The sequence below is a fragment of the Microcebus murinus genome, chromosome 2 (genome assembly GCF_040939455.1).
Source record: "Microcebus murinus isolate Inina chromosome 2, M.murinus_Inina_mat1.0, whole genome shotgun sequence".
Taxonomy (NCBI): domain Eukaryota; kingdom Metazoa; phylum Chordata; class Mammalia; order Primates; family Cheirogaleidae; genus Microcebus; species Microcebus murinus.
This window is the reverse complement of record NC_134105.1, coordinates 119915001-119937950: the sequence shown is the minus strand read 5'-3', so window position 1 is coordinate 119937950 and position 22950 is coordinate 119915001. Positions and strand designations below refer to the sequence as shown.

General features: G+C 37.3%; 1 protein-coding gene across 1 annotated transcript in view; it reads left to right on the top strand.

Annotated features, from left to right (window-relative positions):
* The window catches only part of LOC142876318 (uncharacterized), a 30324-nt gene that overhangs the window by 4660 nt on the left and 2714 nt on the right, over positions 1 to 22950 (top strand). The window contains exon 2 of the mRNA XM_076010455.1: positions 6329 to 6883. Within this exon, the coding sequence (XP_075866570.1) occupies positions 6329 to 6883 (555 nt within the window). The remainder of the gene's footprint in view (positions 1 to 6328; positions 6884 to 22950) is intronic.

Genomic DNA, 22950 nt, shown 5'->3' with positions numbered 1-22950 from the left:
TTACACCTCTTGAATTCTGGTTTACTGAATGATTTATACATGAATGTCCAACCTTTTTAACTGCTACTCATGATATGATAAACATTATACTGTCCAGTAGACACTGAATATATATTAGTGCTAGAAGATATCATTTGGCACAATATATTTAGAATTGCATATTTAGACAGATAGACCTCCAAATGAGATGTCAATATATAGCTATATAAACTAAGCAAAGAGTCATTCTTCCCTTCACTTTCAGTCTGAGTATCCTTTAAGGTGAACTGAGTGTCCTTTAAAGTGAAGTGAGACTCTTGTAGGCAGCAAATATAGTAGGATCTGGTTTTTGTTTTTGTTTTTTTTTTTTGGTTTTTTTGTTTTTGAGACAGAGTCTTGTTCTGTAGCCTGGGCTAGAGTGCCATGGCATCAGCCCAGCTCACTGCAACCTCAAACTCCTGGGCTCATGTAATCCACCTGCCTCAGCCTCCCAAGAAGCTGGGACTATAGGCGCTTGCTACCACGCCTGGCTAATTTTTTCTATTTCTAGTAGAGACGGCATCTCACTCTTGCTTAGGCTGGTCTTGAACTCCTGAGCTCAAGCGATCCTCCCACTTCAGCCTGCCAGAGTGCTAGGATTACAGGCGTGAGCCACTGCCACCTGGCTGAGTCTTGTTTTTTTAATCCATTCAGCCATTCTATGCCTTTTGATAGATAATTTAATCCATTTACATTCAAAGTAATTTTTTTTCTTTTTTTGAGACAGAGTCTCACTCTATTGCCCCAGTTAGAGTGCTGTGGCATCAGCCTAGCTCACAGCAACCTCAAACTCCTGGGCTCAAGCCATCCTTCTGCCTCAGCCTCCCAAGTAGCTGGGACTACAGGCATGTGCCACTATGCCTGCCTAATCTTTTCTATTTTTGGTAGAGATGGGGTCTTGCTCTTTCTCAGGCTGGTATCGAGCTTCCCCCCACCTTGGCCTCCCAGAGTGCTAGGATTACAGACCTGAGCTCAAAGTAAGTATTGATAGGTAAGGATTTACAAGTCCCATTTTAAAAATTGTTTTCTGGTTGTTTGGTAGATCCTTTGTTCTTTTCTTTCTCTCTTGCTTTCTTTCTTTGTGGTTTGATGATTTTTTATGGTGGTATGATTTGAATTTTTTTTTTTTTATCTTTTGTATATCTATCATAGGCTTTTGCTTTGTGGTTACCCTGAGGTTACATAAAACATCTTATACCTATCTATTTAAACCAATAACAACTTAACTTACAAACTCTACACTTTTATACCCTCCCCCTGCAAGTTTTATGCTTTTGATGAAAGATTCATCATTTCATATCAATCTTGAGTCTATTCAAGTTCTGGTAACTGTCTTCTGATAACTCTTATTGTGGTGTGATATATAACTTTCATAATCAATTTTTCTAGCATCCTATTTGTTGTTGCTAATTTTTATCAAGTAAAGCACTGATATTTTATAATGCCAGGAATAATTAGAAAAAGAAAAGCTTCAGGTTTAACTGGGTAGACTTTAAATAATATCTTCACAAGAGTGCCTTTTATTCATAAGTATGATATCCTTAAAGTGGGCATTTAAAATTGTTATGATCTGAATTGTTCCCTCCCCCTCACCCACCAAACAAATTCATATGTTGAAGTCCTAACCACAGAACTTCAGAAAGAGAATATTTGGAGTTAAGGCCTTTAGAGACAGTTAAGGCAAAATGAGGTCACATGGGTGGGCCCTAATCCAGTCCCACTGCAGTCTTCATAAGTAGGTTAGGACAGTGACAACACAGACAGAGGGATGACCATGTGGGTGAGGAGGAGGAAGCCATCCATAAGCCAAGGAGAGAGGCCTCTGAAAAAAACCAAATCTGCCTATACCTTGATCTTGGACTTCTAGCCTCCAGAATTCTGAGAAAATGAATTTCTGTTCAAACTACCCAGTCTGTGGTATTTGGTGTGACAGGCCTAGCAAAATAATACAATTGTGGAAAACAACATTCCAGTAGAGTTTGGCCAATGGAGCAACCTTCTCTTAAACCAACACTCTTTAGAGCAGTGCCTAAAATGGGCCTCTTTGCTGAAAGTTGTCTAATGTCTCTTTTGTAAAAGTGTTCTATTTATTATTACCCTGGGATAAGTCTCACAGGTCACTTGAAGTTCAGACATACTCAATGTTGGGCTGGAGGCCTTCATGGAAGGCAGGCCAATTTAGAAGCAATTTCTTGTAGGGCTCAGAAACGTCATTTTATTTAGCTCTTTTGGAATCAACTCTGCAAGAACCTAGTTCTGGAAATTCCAGAACTGAATTGGGCTATGGCTGCCATGTGATTGTTACCCTGAACCTAAGGCAACCCTTAGGCCTAGTTTGTAGATGATGCTTTGGACCTGATTTAGGACTGGACTCTAAGGTGAAGAGTAGGTCAGACACTACTGGTTTCCTCATACTTCCATACCATATTACTTGGGACATCTTCCTCTGCTTCTTATTTATTTAGAGTTTTATTTTAATGAACCTTATTGTTGTAGATTGGGGAGGAAGTAGGAGGTCATGGACAATCCATGCATAGAGGTAGGGATGGGTGGTGAGGATGGAGAGGACTCAATTACTTCCTACCCTTACTTTACCTAAAGCAGTTCAGAGAATCCAAGTGACTCAGCTCCAGTACTCCCTATTTTGTGAATGTGTGTATTTGAGGATATCATCCCGTCTCCCTACATAAATTATTTACATTGGAGAAATCTCAGGTCCCAGCTGTACTTTAACCAGGTTTTTTAGTTACTCCAAACTCCACTCTCATACCCTTCAATTTCTCATCCTTTAGCCTTCTTCATCCCCCTTGTGCCCCAAATTAAGTGCTGATAGTATTTCTATGCCCCTGGGAATACATCTAATGCCATAGAATTGCCACCTGTCAAAAGGTAGGTTCCATGACATTAGAATAAAGATTTCTAACTCTCATAAAACTTTATGCTTTTTATGCATTAATCACCAAGCTACTTTATACTCTAGTTGTTTACATGCATATCTTATTGTAATGCTCCTAATAGATTATTAAATTTCTCTAAGACAAGGACACATGCCTCATTCATCTTTTCTCCTCCTTTCCCAGCCCTCTCTGCTCTCTAACCCCCTCTTCAGTTACATGGTGTTTATGTATAAAAAAGGAGTTGGATAGACAAGCAATCTACCCAACCTTTCTTAGTTTCAGCTTCAACCATTGAAATAAATGGGCATCTAGGGTCTTTTCTAGCTTTAATACGACAATGTTTCAGGTTGAGAGTTATGCATTCTAGAACAATTTTAAAGCATTTAGTAGCTTAAAAAATCATACCTAAAAAGCATAAGCTATTCTAAAAAAAAAGCAAAGGAAGAACAATATAGTATAGGCGTATTAGAAAATATGTTGAGAAAATTCATAAGGCATTTTAAGCAATTTGTGTATGATCTAAAAAGTAGCATTAATCTTTCTTTAGGGTTCATGCAAACAGCAAAAATATATTTGATGATTTGTTATCCTTATCTGTTTCAATAACATATACATAAAATAAATTTGAAAAAAACATTTATTGAATACTTATGTGCCATGCACTAAGTGCTTTGTATGAAATGACTCATTTAATCGTCATAGTATATCAATAGCGGAGGTACGCTCTAAATTTCTGGGCATTCCACATCAGAATTAAATAAAATATGAAATAAAACTAAATTGTTTAAATTGTCCTGAAGCTACAAAATAGTGATTTCTAAGCACAAATGACTATGAAACACTTAAGCTTTTTGTCTTACAGTCTTAATTAATTAACAAATTATTTTAGCTCAAGGCATATCTCAAATATTATTCATCTCATCATATTAATATAAATGCCACTGGATTAAAACAAATTATGCAATTTTAAAAGTCTTAAAGTTTAAATATATATAATTTAAATTTCAAAATAATGTCCCATTTTTTTTAAGACAGAATCTCACTCTGTTGCCTGGGCTAGAGTGCCGTGGTGTCAGCCTCGCTCACAGCAACCTCCAACTCCTGGGCTGGAGCAATCCTTCTGCCTCAGCCTCCTGAGTAGCTGGGACTACAGGCATGAGCCACCATGCCCGGCTAATTTTTTCTATATATTTTTAGTTGGTTGATTAATTTCTTTCTGTTTTTAGTAGAGATGGAGTCTTGCTCTTGCTCAGACTGGTTTCAAACTCCTGACCTTGAGTGATCTGCCCGTCTCAGCCTCCCCAGAGTGCTAGGATTACAGGCGTGAGCCACTGCGCCCGGCCTCCATTTATTCTTGTATTAATTCACAACAAATCTCTACTCCCTAACAGCAGTAAAAAAAATTTAAACAGGCCAGGCATGGTGGCTCCTGCCTGTAATCCTAGCACTCTGGGAAGCCAAGGCAGGCAGGATCGTTTGAGCTCAGGAGTTCCAGACCAGCCTGAGCAAGAACGAAACCCCGACTTTACTAAAAAAATAGAAAGAAATTAGCCGGACAACTAAAAATATACATATGTATATATAAATTAGCCGGGCATGGTGATGCATGCCTGTAGTCCCAGCTACTCGGGAGGCTGAGGCAGGAGGATTGCTTGAGCCCAGGAGTTTGAGGATGCTGTGAGCTAGCCTAACACCACAGCACTCTAACCTGGGCAACACAGTGAGACTCTGTCTCAAAAAAAAAAAAAAAAGTTTATACAGTAAAATCAGGGAAAAGCTTAATTCCCTAGCTAAAATTTTAAAATAATTGTTAATCTGAAAATAAAACCCACAATATCTTTTTTTCCTCCGTTACTGAAAAACCATATTCTCTCTCCTAAATAGACTCAGTTTCAAGGGACAATTTAATCCTCTGTATCTCATACTTGTAGTCTAACTAGGGAGTTCAAAACATAAATGACTTCTCACAGATTAGTTTATATTGTGAACACTTAAAGTGTTTTCTTCAAAGTGGTTCTTCTTTTTCTGTCAAATGTTTCTGTTTAATTATATCACTAAAATGAATTTTGGGAAGCCTCTCCATTTTTAACTTCTTTTTAATTGAAATATTGATGAAATAAAAATAAATTTAATTTAAATATTATTATATTTTTAAGGGAACCTTTACAGGGCTTTACTGAGGTCCAACTATTAATATTTCAAAGAAATTACATTATCTGAATTGTTTGTAATGGAGGTTGAGTTACTTGCTTCACCTAAACAGGGAAGTTGGCATGTTTGCCTAGCAACAGCCGCTAAAACCTTCTGTTGTGGAAGGTTCCCTAGGAGTGAGAAGAAGGGAGGAGGAGGAAAAGCAGTAGGAACAGATTAATCTGTTTTTCTTAGCAGGGGACAGAGATCTGGTTTGAGTAAGGAAAGGCTATCCAAGAGATAGCTTTTAGGTTAGTATATGCTAACCTAATGCCTCCCCAACCCAACCCCATAGAAATTTACTCCTTGTAGGACTGGGGTTACAATTTAGTAGGTTAAAGAAAAGGTTACAGATTTAGGTCACTTCAAAGAAAGCAAATTCCAATCAGCAGAAAGACATCAATGGGTCTTCTAAAAAGAAGCTGAAATCTCAGTAGCAGGAAGGTGTTAACAATTAAAAAGCACTGTTCTGCTGAGTTTAGGAAGGTGTGTGATTATGTTTTGCACACAATATAAAAACACGGTTACAGTGATTCCAATCTAACAAGGTAAAGGCAGAAATATTTTTCTTGGTATTGGTGATGTATACAGTGAAGAAAGGACAGAAAAACAAAATCTCTGCTCTCTTGGCCAAGATTTGAAACAAAAAAAGGAGACAGTGCAGAGTGGGGAGGATTAAATGGTTGTTAATTTGGAGACTCTCCTGTATTCTAGACAATTTATTTTGAAATTAGCACTGAATGGTATTAAAAGAATTCCATTTCTCCCCCTTCTCGAAAGCAAGAGTTTAGCTACACTGAGTTGTCTTGAAGGGGTCTCTCATTCCCCAAAACCAAAACAGCACCTTTTCCACAAGGGACAAGAAACTTTAAAGAGCTACAAGATTAGATTTTAGATCCAGCAGCTCTTCTATGGGCCGATCATTTGCTGTCCTTCCCAGATAGCTTACTGTTCACACAGGCCTGGGGAGACGTTTTGGAGCAGGGAGTGTCCCGGCTCTTGGGCTGTTTCACCGTCTTGGGAGGCTGAACTCTTTCGGGACTGTGCGAGAGGGGTGACAAGGACAAAGCTGGTGTGGTCGAGAACCTGGATAATATGGAAGAATAAAAAATGGGGTGCGGGGGAAAGATGTCAAAAAGACACAAGAGGTGAGGGACAAGAGCTGAGAAAGCCAAAAGGCTGGAAAGCCAAAAGGGTGGCGTGGGATTTGATTGAAACAACAGACATTTTCCAATTCACCCCTGCCGTGTGGCCACTCGTCCGCCGGGCCCGAAGGCGCTGGTGGGGAGGGCAGGACGGCCGGACCAGTTCCTCGGCTCGGGGCGTGTCTGCGCTCCGGGTCCAGGCGGAGAGCGTCGCCGGCCTCCGTCCCGGGCGTTGGTGGCGGTGACTCAGAGCCCTCCTCCCGCGCCCGCCCCGCCCTTCCCCTGCCCCGCCTCCCGAGGAGGAGCCTCGCCCGCGTCTCCGCCCCAGTCTCCGGGGCGGGCCGGAGCCCGAGGAAGAGGAAGGGGACGAGGACAACGAGCAACTGGGCGGCGGAGGGCGAGGAGGAGGAAGAGGAGGCAGACCAACAAGATGGCCCCTGCTGCAGGAGCAGCCTCAGCAGCAGCAGGTGGGAAGCCGGAGGCGGCGCTGGCGGTGGCGGCGGCAGCCGTGGCCCGGCGGCCTGGGACAGAGTCAGAGTCGACGGTGGCAGCGGCGGCAGCGGCGGCTGCCGTGGCAGTGTCGACGGCCGCGGGGACTCGGAGCTGAGAGGAGCTGCTGCTCGGACCAGCGCGGTGAGCGAGCGGCGGGCGGCGGCGTGGGGAGCGGGCGGCCGCGGGCCGCGCCGGGAACAATAGGCGGCTGCGGCGGGGAGGCGGCTGTCTTCGCCCGCCCTGCGCCTGGCGGCCGCGGCAGTCCGGCGGCCCCAGGCCCCGCACGGGCACCGCCGGCGGCCTAGGGCTTGTCAGTGGCCGGCGTCCTCTAGGCCTCAGGCCTCTGCGTGCGCCGGGAGGGCCTGCGGGGTAGGTAGGCCGAGGGGAGGCACGGACGCCGCCCGGGCGCGGGGAGGGCGAGGACGGCTTGGGCGAGACGGTGGGGGCCAAAGGCCGCCGGGCTCCTCGGTTCCTCCTGGGGCCTGGGGCGGGCGGAGAGTGCGCACAGGAAATGCTTCTCGGACCCCCGTCTGCGGGCTGGCGGAGGGCGGCGGCGTCTGTAAACAGGCGCGGCTCTGCCTCCGGCGCCTCAGGCCGCGCCCTCCCCCAGCCCCTCCGCGCTCCCTCCGCGGCCAACGGGGCTTCGCGGCGTCTGTTTCCCTGGAGCTCCCGGCGGTCGGGCCTGATCGTCGTCTTTCTCCCTGCTGGCGATGGGAGAATTGTGTGTGCAGGTGTCTTTGTGAGAAAACTTAAGTGCAACAACAACAAATACACAGAAAGTGTTTATTGATGAGGGTTAGAATGGTAAGGGATGTTCCTCTCTAAACATGTCTAAGCGTCACTTCTCTCTCATCATCAGTTATGCCCGGGCGATAGTGGATTGAAACAAGGGCTCTTCTGGAGCAGTAATAATATAACTCTTGACATCCCAGAATAGTCCATGAAACTGGAAACAAAGGCACTTACTGGCAACACGGAGACAAACTGTAATATTTGAATAGAACTTTTCTTAAAACGAGCCGTTTTGAATTATTAATGTGCAGCATAAGAAGCAACATTAAGTGGACCCAGTGAAGCACTTCTTCAGGAGGCAGATGGTTCATCTCCAGCTGTAGAACTTACTGTGTCCTGTCTTGTGTTCTAATTTTGCCTTTCAGTAACTTGTCCTGTAATTATTCAAGATCATCCTTTTCCTCTGAGTTTGAAATTTGATTTCTGAAGCATATTTCATAAGATTTCGAAACATTTGGAAATAATTTTCGAAAAACTAGGAACAACCGTAGTTCTGTTTTGAACGTTTAGGCTTTTTGAGAGACTGCTCTTCGATTTTCTTATATATAGGCTAGTGGTGTCTGAAACTTAAAGTTAACTACTGTTTCTCCTAAACTTAATTTTTCAAGGCATCCACCACATTCATTTTACAAGTGAGGGAAAAAGAAAAGATTCAAGTTATTTATATTCCAGTTTCTACCTAGGTATACAGAAATGTATATTAAAATTGCTTGGGTACATCCAAGGAGATTGCTTTTCACTGTTTGATATTCATTTGCAAGGCCCATCTGAGGGCTTTAGTTTGCGTTCTTAAGGAAGATTGACCTGTGCAGAGAAGATTGGTGCCAGTTAATATCTTTCACTCATTTTTAGGATAAATTTCTAATTAGAATTGGTCCAAGTCTATTGTAATTAAAAGTATTTTCAGGTTGTATGAAGTTTAATGAGCATCACTAGTCTAATTTCTAGTTTTTCCACAAGAGTTGATGGCAAATAGACTAACAATGAAATAAACATGGAGGTTGAACTGTCTTGTTTAGGATTTGAAGTGTCGTGGTTGAATATAATAATGACTTTCATTTTATGCCTGGCATCAGTAATGTTGTGGATGTTTTGATCTTTTGAATGGTACAGAAAGAACAACTTTCACATGGCTCCTCCTGTTGCAAATTTAGAAATAAGTGTTTCAGAAAGGACACCTTTTTTTTTCAAAGTGCCCAAATCTGTGATTTTGTCTTCCCATGCTGAATTTTGGTCAGTACAGAGTCCAAGTAAAGTCTATATTTAATGATACTTAAATTTATCTGTTTCTCTAAACTCATTAGAATAATTGTAGTAATTTATAAGTTATAAATTTTAAGTGGTTAGTGTGTTTTGTTGTGAAAAAAAAACTCACATCAGACTAATTTCCTTCATATTTAACATCACTTTCCTGAGAACAAAGATTTTTAAATGGTAAGGTTTTGTATTTGAAATTGGATATTGACCCAGTAATTTATGAGGTAAGTCTGGGTCCCTATTTCTGTTTAATATTTAGAAATCTCTTAGAAAATTGTTTTTATTTATTTTGTGTCAAAACTTTTAAAATGTGATCCCAATTGTCGTCATATCTTCACTATCTGCTTATTCTGATAATTTTAGTTCAGATTTTCTCAAATAATGTTTAAAATTTTTCTTCTAAGTTTTGGAACCATAGCTTAAGAATCAGAATTAGGTTTGTTATATTTTTGGTAATATTAAAAGTTAATATATGTTTAACTTTTTAGAAATAAAATTTAAAAAATCTTTTTAGGATAAATATTTTAGGATAAAAATCCTAAATAGTATAATCTCTTCATTTGAAGATATTGGAAAGAGGAATTTTGTACATAATAATAAAAAAACTACAGTTCTTCAGAGCATATTTGTTGAATGAATAAAAACTTTATTTCATTTAATTATTCTAGTTATGCTGTAATATTGGAAGTGCTGTCCTCATTTTACATATGAAGAATCCAAGGCTAGGAGAAGCTAAGTAACTAGTAAAAAGGTCACATAATTAATAGGTAAAAGAGCTTACCAAACCCAGGTCTTGTGACACAAATTAGATGCTTTACTACTGCTACATACGTGTCATGGCTAAACTTCAAAGCATCTTCTATGTTGACAGATTCCTTTTTTTGACTGAGAACTATGTTTTGTAATACTATTATTATTATTATTAAAATTGTTTGTGTCCTGCCAAATATTTACATATAAGACCAAGAAAGTATTTATTAATATGAATCACCAAAGAAACACTTATTTTTGTTCTTAGTAGATCTGAATGCTATAAAATATAAAAACTCATACCATTTACATAGGACAGATTTGTGATATTGCTATAATTGTTTCATGCCGTTAGTTATATATGCAATTACTAAATTATGCCTTTGGAATACTTTGTGAAAATTAAAAATAACTTTAATAACATTCAGTGATGTTAAAGTTGGGTCAGCTAATATGTGAAATTCTTCATTTGTAATATTTTTTTCTTTAAGCCATAGATAATTTAGAATTCTGCAATATTTTTCATCTCCAGATCTTAGGACATGAAATGGGAGTTTGAGTTTGATGGGGTCTAATCATTCTACTCTTATATATATCTTGAAAGTGTTTGGCATCCAAGAAAGTAAAGAATAAACTGATAAATGATCTCTGTTTGGTGAACACCTCGGATCAGGATGTTCCTTGGCAGCATATTCTGACCTGGTTTAGCTTTGGCCCTGTGTATGCTGAGGGGTTCATGTATTCTTCAGGATTGGATTCAGAGGGACTTAAATTCTCAGATTGGCCTATACCAGAGCAGTCATGGGTTTCAAAATATCTCCTTTTCTTTTGTTTAATCCTGAAATCTAGGCTGGATTTGGAGGTTATGATGTAAGTTTAATTTTGTCAGGCATTTATATAAAGGAATTCTTCCTGCTTCAACATTTCTTGATATATCTCATATTTTCGAGTGTGAAATTTTATCAATCTCGAGTAATATTGCCCTACATCCCTACGGCAGTTAACTTTAGTATATTTGTTTCTAACCATTGTTAGTCAGACTGTGCCTGTTTACTTCTTACATAATCTTTTCTACTTTTTTTTTTATAATACTAGGTTAGATACTTCTTATGAGTTCATAATGTATAACTGATTGAGATTTGGGGAAAGAATTTTCCCCAAATTTGAAATCACCTTATATTTGCAGTTTTGAGCTGACTGAAATTACTTTCTGTCATAGAGGAATAAAAATGTTTTAAGGATCTTTTATATTTTTCTGTGAGATTATTTACAAATGTATGTCAGAACAGTATTCTTTAGACATTTATCAAGCTTTTTAGCAATGTTTTAAACTGACGTCAGTATACCCCTCCATTATTACTGTGTATATATGATCATATTTTATAATTGCATTTTATCTAAAAAAAACTCCAAGATGTAAGTAGCATTTGAAGATGGTAGCAGTGTTTTTCAAGGAAAAGAGGAGTTTTAAAGGGGTTGGTTTTATCTATATACTAATACAAATTTTTTTTTAATGGAGGTGAGATTCATATAACAAAATTAACCACAGTGTAGTGGCATTTAGTACATTCAGAATGTTGTACAACCACCACCTCAGTCTAATTCCAAAACATTTTCATCACCACAAAAGGAAACACTACTCAGGAAGTAGTTACTTCTCATTCTCCCCTCACCTAATCCCTGGCACCCACCATTCTGTTTTCTGTCTTTGTGGATTTAAATGAAACTGTAATATTTTTAGTCAAGATTGAGGAAGAGTATTGAAATTGCCAAAAAAACTCTGGGATGTGATTGTTAGGAATCAAAACCACCTCATTCTTTGCATGCTTCTCTAAGTACAGTAGGCATGTTGCCAGGGACTCTTTATGGAAGAAAAGTTGAGAGTCACAGCAGTTTACAGTTTAGTGTCGATGACTCCAAAGGAGTTTTACTCAAACTCTAAGACTCTATTTCTATTTCTTGGGTTCTGAGAACTAACTAAATTTTAATGTTATATACAAATGTGAGCAACTAATACTTATTTGGTCTTTTATCTAGAATTATTTGCCTTTTAGTTTTTCTTAATATAGAGAAGAAACCTAGAATATTAACAAAGAACTTACTTGAGGTTATATTGGGAAATGATTTTTTAAAATTAGATTTAAACTCTTTAGTCTTTATAAATCTAACTTTATGACTATTCAGCTAATCTTTGAGAATATTTAGAGTTATGATTTACCTAACATTCTGCCTTTAATCTCTTAATGAATAAATGTTAGAAACCTTTTTTTTTTTTGAGACAGAGTCTCACTTTGTTGCCCAGGCTAGAGTAAGCGCCATGGCGTCAGTCTAGCTCATAGCAACCTCAAACTCCTGGGGTCAAGCAGTCCTTCTGCCTCAGCCTCTCAAGTAGCTGGGACTACAGGCATGCGCCACCTTGCCTGGCTAATTTTTTCTATATATATTAGTTGGCCAATTAATTTCTTTCTGTTTATAGTAGAGACGGGGGTCTCACTCTTGCTCAGGCTGGTTTCGAACTCCTGACCTCAAGCAATCCGCCCTCCTCAGCCTCCCAGAGCGCTAGGATTACAGGCATGAGCCACTGCGCCAGCCTGTTAGAAACTTTGATCTTGACCCTATATCTAATCCCCTCCAAAAACATGGACACTGTTATAGAGGTAATTGGTTTATAGCTTTTATGGATTTTTTTTTTTTTTTTTTTGAGACAGAGTCTCACTCTGTTGCCCAGGCTAGAGTGCTGTGACGTCAACCTAGCTCACAGCAACCTCAAACCCCTGGGCTCAAGCAATCCTTCTGCCTCAGCTTCCCAAGTAGCTGGGACTACAGGCATGGACCACCATGCCTGGGTAATTTTTTCTATATATTTTTAGTTGTCCAATTAATTTCTTTCTATTTTTAGTAGAGACGGGGTTTTGCTCTTCCTCAGGCTGGTTTCAAACTCCTGACCTTGAGTGATCCACCCGCCTCAGCCTCCCAGAGTACTAGGATTATAGGCATGAGCCACTGAGCCTGGACTATGGGGTGTTTTAATTATTTGACTGAGAGAGAAAAAAATTAGCTTTTTGTTTTCATTCTGGACTAAAGAGTAATAAAATTGGATTTTTATAAATTTAGAATTGAAGTTTCAATTTTGGGCTTTGGAAACACTCATATCTTAAATTTAAAATGGTACTTCACCTACTTAAATTGAAGTCTTAAAATTGATGATGAGAAGTGAAAGACATTTCATGGTATTAGTAAAGATTTGTAATGTGGTTACAGGAGATCTAAGTGGGGAAGAATAATATAAATTTTGATACTAATCTCCCCTTTTTAGGGATAATATTTAATTAATACACATAACTATAATTTGGTTATAAGAACAACTTAAAAAGTGTTAGGAGAAAGAACTACATAAGAATATTTAGAATTCAGTGCAATAAAATTTCTGCTTTTCTTAAATAATGACTTTTCCCAGGAAAATATCAACTTTTTGTAACTATTAAGTCATTAAATATGAAATGTCCGACTTTGAATCAAAAGTTTATTGTGAATAAGAAGCAGTACAATTAAAGTATGCACCTAAACTGTGGACACAATTTTGCCATCTTACTGTTAGCTTGTTTATGCCAGCAGCGAAGAAGCCTGAAGAGCAAATGGGGATGAAATCACGAAGGGCGTTTTCCAAAGCTTGTTGAGGATTGAATATTTTTCTTTGCAAGAAAGTGGTCAAGAAAGTGCAAGAAAGTCTGGAAGAAGTGGTAATTAGCTGGTGCAAGGTCTGGTGAATACAGTGGATGACAGAGTTTCCAAGTCCAGCCTCTAGTTTGAGTACCATTATTTGTGTGACATGTGGTCAAGCATTGTCTCACAAGAGGATTGGCCTGTCTCTGTTGACCAGTCTAGGCTGTTTAATCGCAAGCATCCTCATCATTTTGTCCAATTGCTTGCAGTAGACTTCCACTGTAATTTATTGACCACGTTTCATGAAGCTGTAGTGGATAATACCAGCGCTGGACCACCAAACAGACACGAATAGCTTTTTTTTAATGAATACTTGATTTTGGACTGTGTTTCAACATTTCATCTTTATCCAACCATTGTGCCGTATGCTTGCGATTGTCAATCCATTTTTCATCACACATAACGATATGGTGTAGAAATCATTTGCCTTTATGTTGTGACAGCAAAGAAAGGTACCTTGGACCTTCAAAAGTATTTCTCTTCTGATGCTTATTTAATTCATGCAGGACCCATCTATCTAGCTTCTTTACCTTGCCGATTTGCTGATTTCAAATGGTCCAGTGTTGTTGGAATAATAACCTCAGACCTCACTGCTAATTCACACATAGATCAAGGTGGATTCACTTCCACTACAGCTTTCAGCTCATCATTATCCACCTGGCTCTCAGGTCACCCACGTAGCTCTTTTCCGAGATTAAAATCCCCAGAGTGGAACTTCTCAAACCACTGATGTACTGTGTGTTCATTGGACACATCCTTCCCAAACACTTCATTGATATTTTGAGCTGTCTGTACAGCTTTGGTTCCACAGTGGAACTCATATTTGAAAATAACATGAATTCTTTACTTATCCATGGTTTCACAAAAATTTCTCTAAAAAAAATTTTGAAAGATAATCACAGGCCAGACTGTGAGTTTGAAAGAATGAGGATGCACCTTCACTTTAAAAATAAAACAAGAAGTGTCAAAGTGAAATGTCAAACTTAGTACTTAAAGAAATCGGATATCTCTGTGTTTTTATATATGCCTCATTAATTTTTGATAGTAACATTTAGTGGAAGGTTAATATACTAAATTAATACATTTAAGTAATAAAAATAGCATCTTTAGATGAGGTGATGTTTGGAGATAACATGGAACTGTGGTTCGGTGGAAAATTTGTAAATGAAACAAAATCATTAAATTCTTAGCTTTATTATAGAATAATATTTCATCTATGCCTTTCCCACTTTAGATTAAGAAGTAGGCGCAAAGAGGCCTAAAAAAAAATGAAAAAAAAAAAACTAGCTGGGCACAGTGGCTTCTGCCTGTAGTCCCAGCTTCTCTGAAGGCTGGGATAGGAGGGATTGCTTGAGCACAGCCTTGGGTGAAGAGTGAAAACCCTGTCTCTTAAAAGAAGAAGAAAAAGTCACAAAATTAATGAATTAAATAATCTTCATTAAGGCATTGGTTTAGAAACTCTCTTGCTTTGTACATAATTCTAAGAAGTTTGATTACCTATTTTCTATCCTACAGCAGATAAGGAGGTGCAAATTCGATACAGAAATAATCTGTCATGAGATTAGTTAAAAGAAAAGGGAAAAACGATGGAAGTAGAGTCATATAGGTAGGGTGGACAGCAAGGGGGATAGCAGAAAAAACCACATTAGTCTGGGATCATTTAAAATAGGGGTAACAATTACAGTTACCTGTACAACACCTCATTAGACTCTGACTGTATATATCATTAACTATATTATTGTGATATATATAACCTATTGTTCCTGATGAAAAATTCATTGTGGGAAAGTTCAGTTATGTTTGTAATTTTGAGAATCATAAAAATATATACAGGAGAGCAGACTATACTAGAACATGGACTTTGGAATCAGATATATCTAGGTTCTTTCTTTTAAGACTTAAACTTTATAATTCCTCATCTCTAAAAACAAATGGTAACGCCTTTCTCTAAAAGTTTGGAAATTTAAATGATATGTATATTTAATGTAGTACCTGACATCTTTAATAAATGTTATTTTTGTCCTTAAATTGTAACAAAAATAATTTCTAGACTATTTGAAAAAGTTCTGCTGTAAAATGTTACTATACAAGCCACATGTAAAACTTTGAATAGTTTAGGATTACTTGTGTGTACACTTTTGGGAATGGTGGTCAGAAATGAAGTAATTCTTAATACTACCATTCTTACTTTCTTCCCACATCAATCTCTTGTTTATATGGGCCTGTACAGTTCAATACCGGCCACTAACTACATGTGGCTATTTAAATTTAAGTGTTTAAATAGACTTTACTTTTTTTAGAGCAGTTTTGGATTTGTAGAAAAATTGCACAAAAGTACAGAGTTCCCATCTACACTCTCCCCAACAGTTTCCTTTGTTAACATCTTGCATTAGTATGGTATATTTTTTATAACTGATGAACCAGTGTTGTTAAGTTTAGCCTAAAGCTGCCTCCTCACATATTTTAAGTTCGGCCTAAATGTTTCTCTGTACATAGTCAACTATAACCTAACTAGATTTATAAACAGACTATAACCTATTCTTATAGTAACATCTAGTTAGGTTATAGTTTACTATGTATAAACAGTCTATAACTTATGCTTATACCTATTCTTGGTCTAAGAATAGGTTGCAGCCAACTATTCAAACTGTGTTCAGATAACCATCCCTACTGTTTCTGTACCTCACTTCTGTTTTCTGCCCATCACTTTCCTTTTTCTGTCCATACATCCTCTCTGACCATGCAGCAGTGCCAGAGTTGCTTTGAACCTATTCAGGTGGAGGTGTGGGGGTGGGAGCTTTGCAATTTGCAAATCTATCTTGTTTAATTAAACTGTTGAATTTAATGTCTAAAGTTTCTCTTTTAAGTTTATAAATAAACTGAAGTCCATAGTTTACATTAGGGTTCACTCTGTGTTGTATAGTTCTGTGGTTTTTGTCAAATGTGTGTGTTACAGATCCACTATTATGGAATCATGCAGAATGGTTTCACTGCCCTGAAAATATCCTGTGTTCCACTTATGCCCTCCCCCTTCCCTCTAAACCCCTAGCTACCACTGATCATTTTACATTCTCCATAGTTTTTGCCTTTTCCAGAACGTCATGTGGCTGGAATTATACAGCATGTAGCCCTTTCAGACCAGCTTCTTTCACTTAGCAATATGTGTTTAGATTCCTTTGTGTCTTTTCATAGCTTATTTCTTTTTACCATTGAATAATACTCCATCGTATGGATAAATTTAAATTTTAAACGTTCCTCAGTTTCACCAACACATTTCAAGGGCTTAATAGCCACACATGTGGTTACCCTATAGGAAAGCACTTATATAAACTATTCCCCCAAGGTTCAGTCCTCCATTTATTATTATATATTCACTCTTAGAGAGAACGTTCTTATTTACATGGTCTCAATTTGTCCTCAAGTCTACATTTTCAATGCTTTATCCCGTTTTATTGCTTGTTCTATCAGCAACCTTAAACTATGCATAATTTAAAATCCTTTACTCCCCCCAAAGAACCAGCCTTTCCAAAGGTTGTCCATTATAGTATGGTTTCCTAGGTGGTTTTCCATTACAGCATCATTTTTATTCTGTTCTCCTTTGTTCCTGAAATCAAGAGTCATCTTTTTTCATTCTTATTTTCCTTTAAAACGTTTGAATATTTAGCATTTAGCTAAGGTGTGTAGATCTCAGAACCAGTAAATGACAATTAGGATTAGAATTGAGATCTCCTTATTCTGGTTCTCTCTTGGGATCATCACTACCTAAGGCTTTTTTGTAAGTTACATTCACTTTTGAAGAGGTGATTGGAGACTGCTTGATTATGTACTATATAATTTAAAATATTATCTTTGTAATTCAAATCTATAGAAGCTACAGCTACAGATTTAATAAATGTATTATTTATTCGTATTTTTTGCTCAGTGAGAATCTAAAATGAGAAAATTTATCCAATTTATTTACCTGATTTCTCTCTGTAATTGAGTTATGATGAAAGAGTATTTTTTTTCTCCATGTATGACCCATTTTTGATAAAAATTAATGTCCAGTGCTAATACTAATTGGTTGATAAAGGTAAATAGAATTTAACTGAACATTATTGGCATCTAATATTCTCTATTGGCACCAATTTACCTTTGGTTTCTATTCAGACTACCCTTTGATCTGTAAAACCTAAATCATTTACCACAAGAATTTATGTCTTCCTACACTCATCATGCTAAAGTTTCTACAGCTTGAAAAATGGAGTGTGTCATAGCAGTCTGTTTTGCTTTGCTGATTGAGATATGCTGTACCTCTGTGCTTATTAATCTTTGGCTAAAAGTAGCTATACTATATATGGTCTTGATTTGACCTCTGTATATTGGTTACACTTGCTCAAAAGTCCATTTATGTGGAGGCATTCTGTTTAAGAGTAGTAGTCTTCCATATTTAAGTACTGTACTTTTTTTAAAAACCCTCGATTTTAGGCTTCATTTTGTAATGCTTTCCCTATAATTACTACTTTTAAAACCCATATTTTATATGTCACTTTTTACGTTAATTATCGCATTGATGGCAATTTTTGTACTGTTTTGATTAAAACTGTCACCCTTTGCTTGAATCTAGCCACTCATTAACTTTATTAAAAACTTTAAAAAATAAATGTAAGGCTCTCTATATAGCATTTAGAAAAAAATTGAGTCATGAGTTCTCATTATCTGAGTCAATTTTTTTAGAAATATTGTTTCATTACTTAGGTCTGCAATTGAAACTCTACTTATGAGGGCACAAAAGACTCTTCCAATTTATTCTTTCTACCACTGTAAAATAAAATTTGATGGCTTTTGAAATAAGAAAATCATTAGAATAGAAAATAATATGCTTAAATCTCTTCAAATGTATATAATAGTAACTTGAAACGCCACAAAGCCTAGTACAGATAACATTCTTACAAAAGCATCATTTAATGTTGAAGCAGTAGTATCTATTGTCCTAATGATTGGCATGCATTAATTTATTGCACTCAAGAGTTTTAAGATAAAACTTTAAGTGTCTTCCCTCATGAGTAATAATTCCTCAATGAGCCTATCATAGCTTATTGGCCATTTGGATATCTTTTGTGAAATATCCGTTTGAATCTGTTGTCCTTTTTTATTTTTTTATTTTATTTTTTTAAGGGGAGTTAATACAGTTGTATGTTGTCCTTTTTTAAAATTGAGTTGTTCGTCATAGAAGAATTGGATGTAGGCCAATGATTGGCAGCTGTGAGGAGGGTAGAGGAAGGCAACAACAAAGCCAGAGGCAGAGATCAGTTAGAAGTTTGCTTTGTGATCCATGTGAGACTATATTCTCTATTAAGGCAGGGACTTTATTTCATTGAGGTTGGGGTATATGCTCAGTTCCCAGGACACTGTCTAGTGTATAATAGATGCTTAGTAAGTAATTTTTGAATGAATGAATAAGGGCCTCAATCAAGGAAGCAGAGATGGAAAGGAAGATATAGATGCAAGTGATAATTTTTTTTAATGGCACTAGAAGAGGATCGAATCTGGGATGATTGCCAAATATATGTATGCATTGTTAAGTTGGCTAGTGGTATCATCAAAGAAAGATTACAAAAGGAATTAACAGTTCAAAAATGAAGATAAGTTTAGTTACCATGTGACTAGCATATTATCTAACATTTGTTTTTCAGTTTCTTCAACTTTAAAATTAGAGAAGTGAAGAGAATGTTCAGGGTTAGGAGAAGAGGGGAACAAACTGCTAAAAATTTTGTAGGATAAGAAAACTAGAGTCCCTATTTTTGTCAAAGAATTAAGTGTAATATTAGTAGATTTATCTATTGTGCATTCCATAGCAGTTAGATTTATCTCAACCTTTTATTTCGTCTTCCCTGTGACAAACACACTATACAAATCTGATTTTGAATTTAATCCCTATAAAGATCATCATTACATATTTTGGAGGAAGTGTCTTATATTTAATTCTGAGATGTGTGTATTTTTTTTTTTAAAGCTGGACTCCAGCGATTGGATTCATTCTGATATAGTAACAGCAAATCAATAGGTTCTCTAACAGTAGCGACTACTTGGGAATCAGCAAAATATCTCCTTTTAAAATTTATTTTCCTGTTCCAAATGACTCAATATAAAAATAGAATATAAGTATTAATGATACAGTATAAATAAGATACATTGTAGCTATAGACTTCTGTTTGAAGTCCATGTTACAGTTTGTTCAATTTATTCATTCTTTTATTAAACTGTTCAAAATGAAATTTTGCCTGCATTGATAGTCTAGAAATCTAAAATGGAAAATTCATCAGTGCTTTTTTTTTGCACTATTTTCTAAGTATTTGCAATTAAAAGTCATTGTTTTCTAGGAATAATCTGAATTCTATAAGGTATAGTCCATAAAAATAAACAGAAAGTAATGAAAATGTCCTTAAGTCCTGGCCAAAAGATCATGGGGATGATAAGTTTTGATAATATAGATATTACTGTTATTTTGTTATAATTAGATTTTTAAGGTCAATGCAGGAAAAAATCCCTAGGTAAGAGTATATACTCAGTTATCACCCACCCATTTTAAAAGAAGTATATTGCGTATAGGCCAGGCACAGTGGCTCACACCTGTAATCCTACCACTCTGGGAGGCTGAAGCAGGATTCTTTGAGCTCAGGAGTTTGAGACCAGCCTGAGCAAGAGCAAGACCCCATCTCTACTAAAAATAGAAAGAAAATTAGCCAAACAACTAAAAATAGAAAAAATTAGCTGGGTATGGTGGCGCATGCCTGTAGTCTCAGCTACTCGGGAGGCTGAGGCAGGAGGATGGCTTGAGCCCAGGAGTTTGAGGTTGCTGTGAGCTAGGCTGACACCACGGCACCCTAGCCCAGGTGACAAAGTGAGACTCTGTCTCAAAAAAAAAAAAAAGCATGTTGCATATGCAGCTTATCTATTCTCAGTACATCTACATGTTTTCTTTTTGTTGCCCAGTTGTAGAATCAGTCAAAGCCTTGTGGCAGCCACCAAGTGCCCTGAGGAAAGTCTAAAGCACAAGGTTCCTAGGAAAAAAAAATAGAAGCAAGTAATAGGAGACACATAGTGTGACACATACACTCCTTTGTTTTCTTGAGTAAAGAGGGAACTCTTTGTTCTCTAGTTTTGTATTGATACCCATTTTTATTCCTTCTGGTTCATCACCAGAAATCTACTGCATGCAAAGTCTGCCCGTCGTCACTGCTCCAAAAATGAGTTCATAAAGGGTAGCTTTCTATCTGTGGTCATTTTAACTAGCATGCTTTGTAACAAGCCTAAAAATATAGTAAATGCAGGAAAAATTCTAACAAAAATAATATTGTGTGAAAGAAGCCAGGTACAAAAGGATACATACTGATGATTCCAATATATAGAGTTTAAAAACGCCAAACTAATCTGTAGTGTTAGAAGTTAGGATATAGTGACCTTTTGGGAAGAATAAAGGAGTAATGATTGGAAGGGATGGTGAGGGGACAAGAGTTGCTGGAAATGCTATGTGTACTGGGTATAAGGTATGTTCACTGTGATAATTCATTGAACTGAACAGTCTTGATCTGTGTGTACTTTTCTGTACATATATATCATCTTAAAATATCATTAAAGTATCTTAAATATGTATGTGTATATATATATATATATATAAGATTCATTTTCTGTTTTAGTCCCTTGTTTCTCAGTGCAATGTTCTGATAAAATATTCAGACAAAACAAAGTTATTCTTGGCGGTTCTTTTCAAAAGAACTGCAGTAGTTGCTACAACCTGATTTTTTTTTTTTTAATAAGTAGGCCCAAACAGTTCCAGGGCTTCTATTTAAAGTCATTCATGCTCAGAATAAACCCAAAACAGATATTATTTAATTTAGATCTGTAATTATGGCTGACTAATAAAATAATAAGTATTATAGAAAGTTACAAGTGTTGTAAGTTGGAAGGCATTGTGTTATAGTGGAAAAAGTACAGACTTTGGAGTTGAACAGATATGGGTTCAAATTATGACTATATTACTAATTTGAGTAACTTTTTTCCTTCCTTCCTTCATCAGTAGAGGTAATAATATCCATTTCAAAAGGTTGTTGGAGGGTTAAATGAGATAGTCTATAAGTGACTGGTAGTCAAATCCCATTCCCCTCCTCACACAGTTTTGGGGCAGAGGGCAAAAAGATTTGGGGAGTATATAAAGATAGTTGTAGGTAGGTGGGTAAAAATAAGTATAACTTGCTAAAGATAACTAAGGTGATGATGGTAAGGAAAATTCAGTCTTTAGATTATAACCAGTAAGGACTGAACAACATCTAACTTGGAAACATGTGAATCATTATCAATATTAAGAGTTAATAATGCTGCTTTGGCACATAAGCAATGGAGGACTGTTGCATGTATGACAACTTAAAAGTATGTTAAGTTAGATTATAATCAATTTTATTTGGAAGGCCAAGGTAGGAGAATTACTTGAGGACAGACGTTCAAGACCAACCTGGACAGCATAGCAAGACCCTATCTCTACAAAAAATAAAAAAATTAGCCGGGCATGGTGGCACATGCCTGTAGTCCCAGCTACTCAGGAGGCCAAGGCAGGAGGATCGCTTGAGCCCAGGAGTTTGAGACTGCAGTGAGCTATGATCAGGCTCTCTAGCCTTAGGTGACAAAGCCAGACTCCCAGCTCTGAAAAATAATAATAAGTCACTCTCAGATGATTCTGTTTTAGGAATTATAGAATCACAAAGCAAAGAATTTTTTTTTTTTTAGAAACTCAAAGTATTGTTTTTTTCCCCCAAAGTATTTATTGTTTAATTGTAGATACTAGGTCCGAGAAGAACTTCCATTTCCTCATTCTTTAAATATTTTTCTCCAAACTCAATTTTCCAAACGTTCTCCAAGTTTCTCAAAGATAGTTGATGATATCATCTTCAACCACAACATGTATCTAAACCACACAGGTGTGTTATAGGTGTCTCTAAGAACTGTTTTACTAGAAAATTTAAGAGGTTAGCAACTATGTACCTCATTTTTACTTCTCTTGGGTTTTTGGGGTTATTTGTTTTTTTGAGACAGAGTTTTACTTTGTTACCCAGGCTGGAGTGCAGTGGTTTGATCATAGCTCACTGCAGTCTTGAACTCCTGGGCTCAAGTGATCCTCCTTCTCGCCTGAGTCTCCCAAGTAACTGGGACTCCAGGTGCATGCTACCATGCCTGGCTAATTTTTTTTAATTTTTGTAGAGACCAGGTCTCTGTGTTGCCTAGGCTGGTCTAGAACTCCTGACCTCAAGCTGTCCTCTCAGTTTGGCCTCCCAGAGTGCTTGGATCACAAGAGTGAGCCACTACGCCTGGCCTAAACCTCCATTTCTCTTATCTGTAAAGTGGGATAACAGTAGTGCCCACCTTTTTATAGGTTTGTTCTATGTGAGGTATTTAGCATGGTAGGTGGTACACAGCTGTGTAAATAGTAAAAATTATAATGATATGTAGTAAAATGTTTACATTTTGTGCTCTTCAGAATTTATATTAAATATAATGTTTAAGGGAATAAAAAGTAACTGCGTTTTATCTTTATGATTAATTAACAAAACAAAATTCTAAGTTCTCTACAAGGCCAAAATAGTAAAAAGGTAAGAACCATTAACTCTGATCCTTTGCAGAGATAGCACAGTACAGATTCTTCGTAGGCCTTA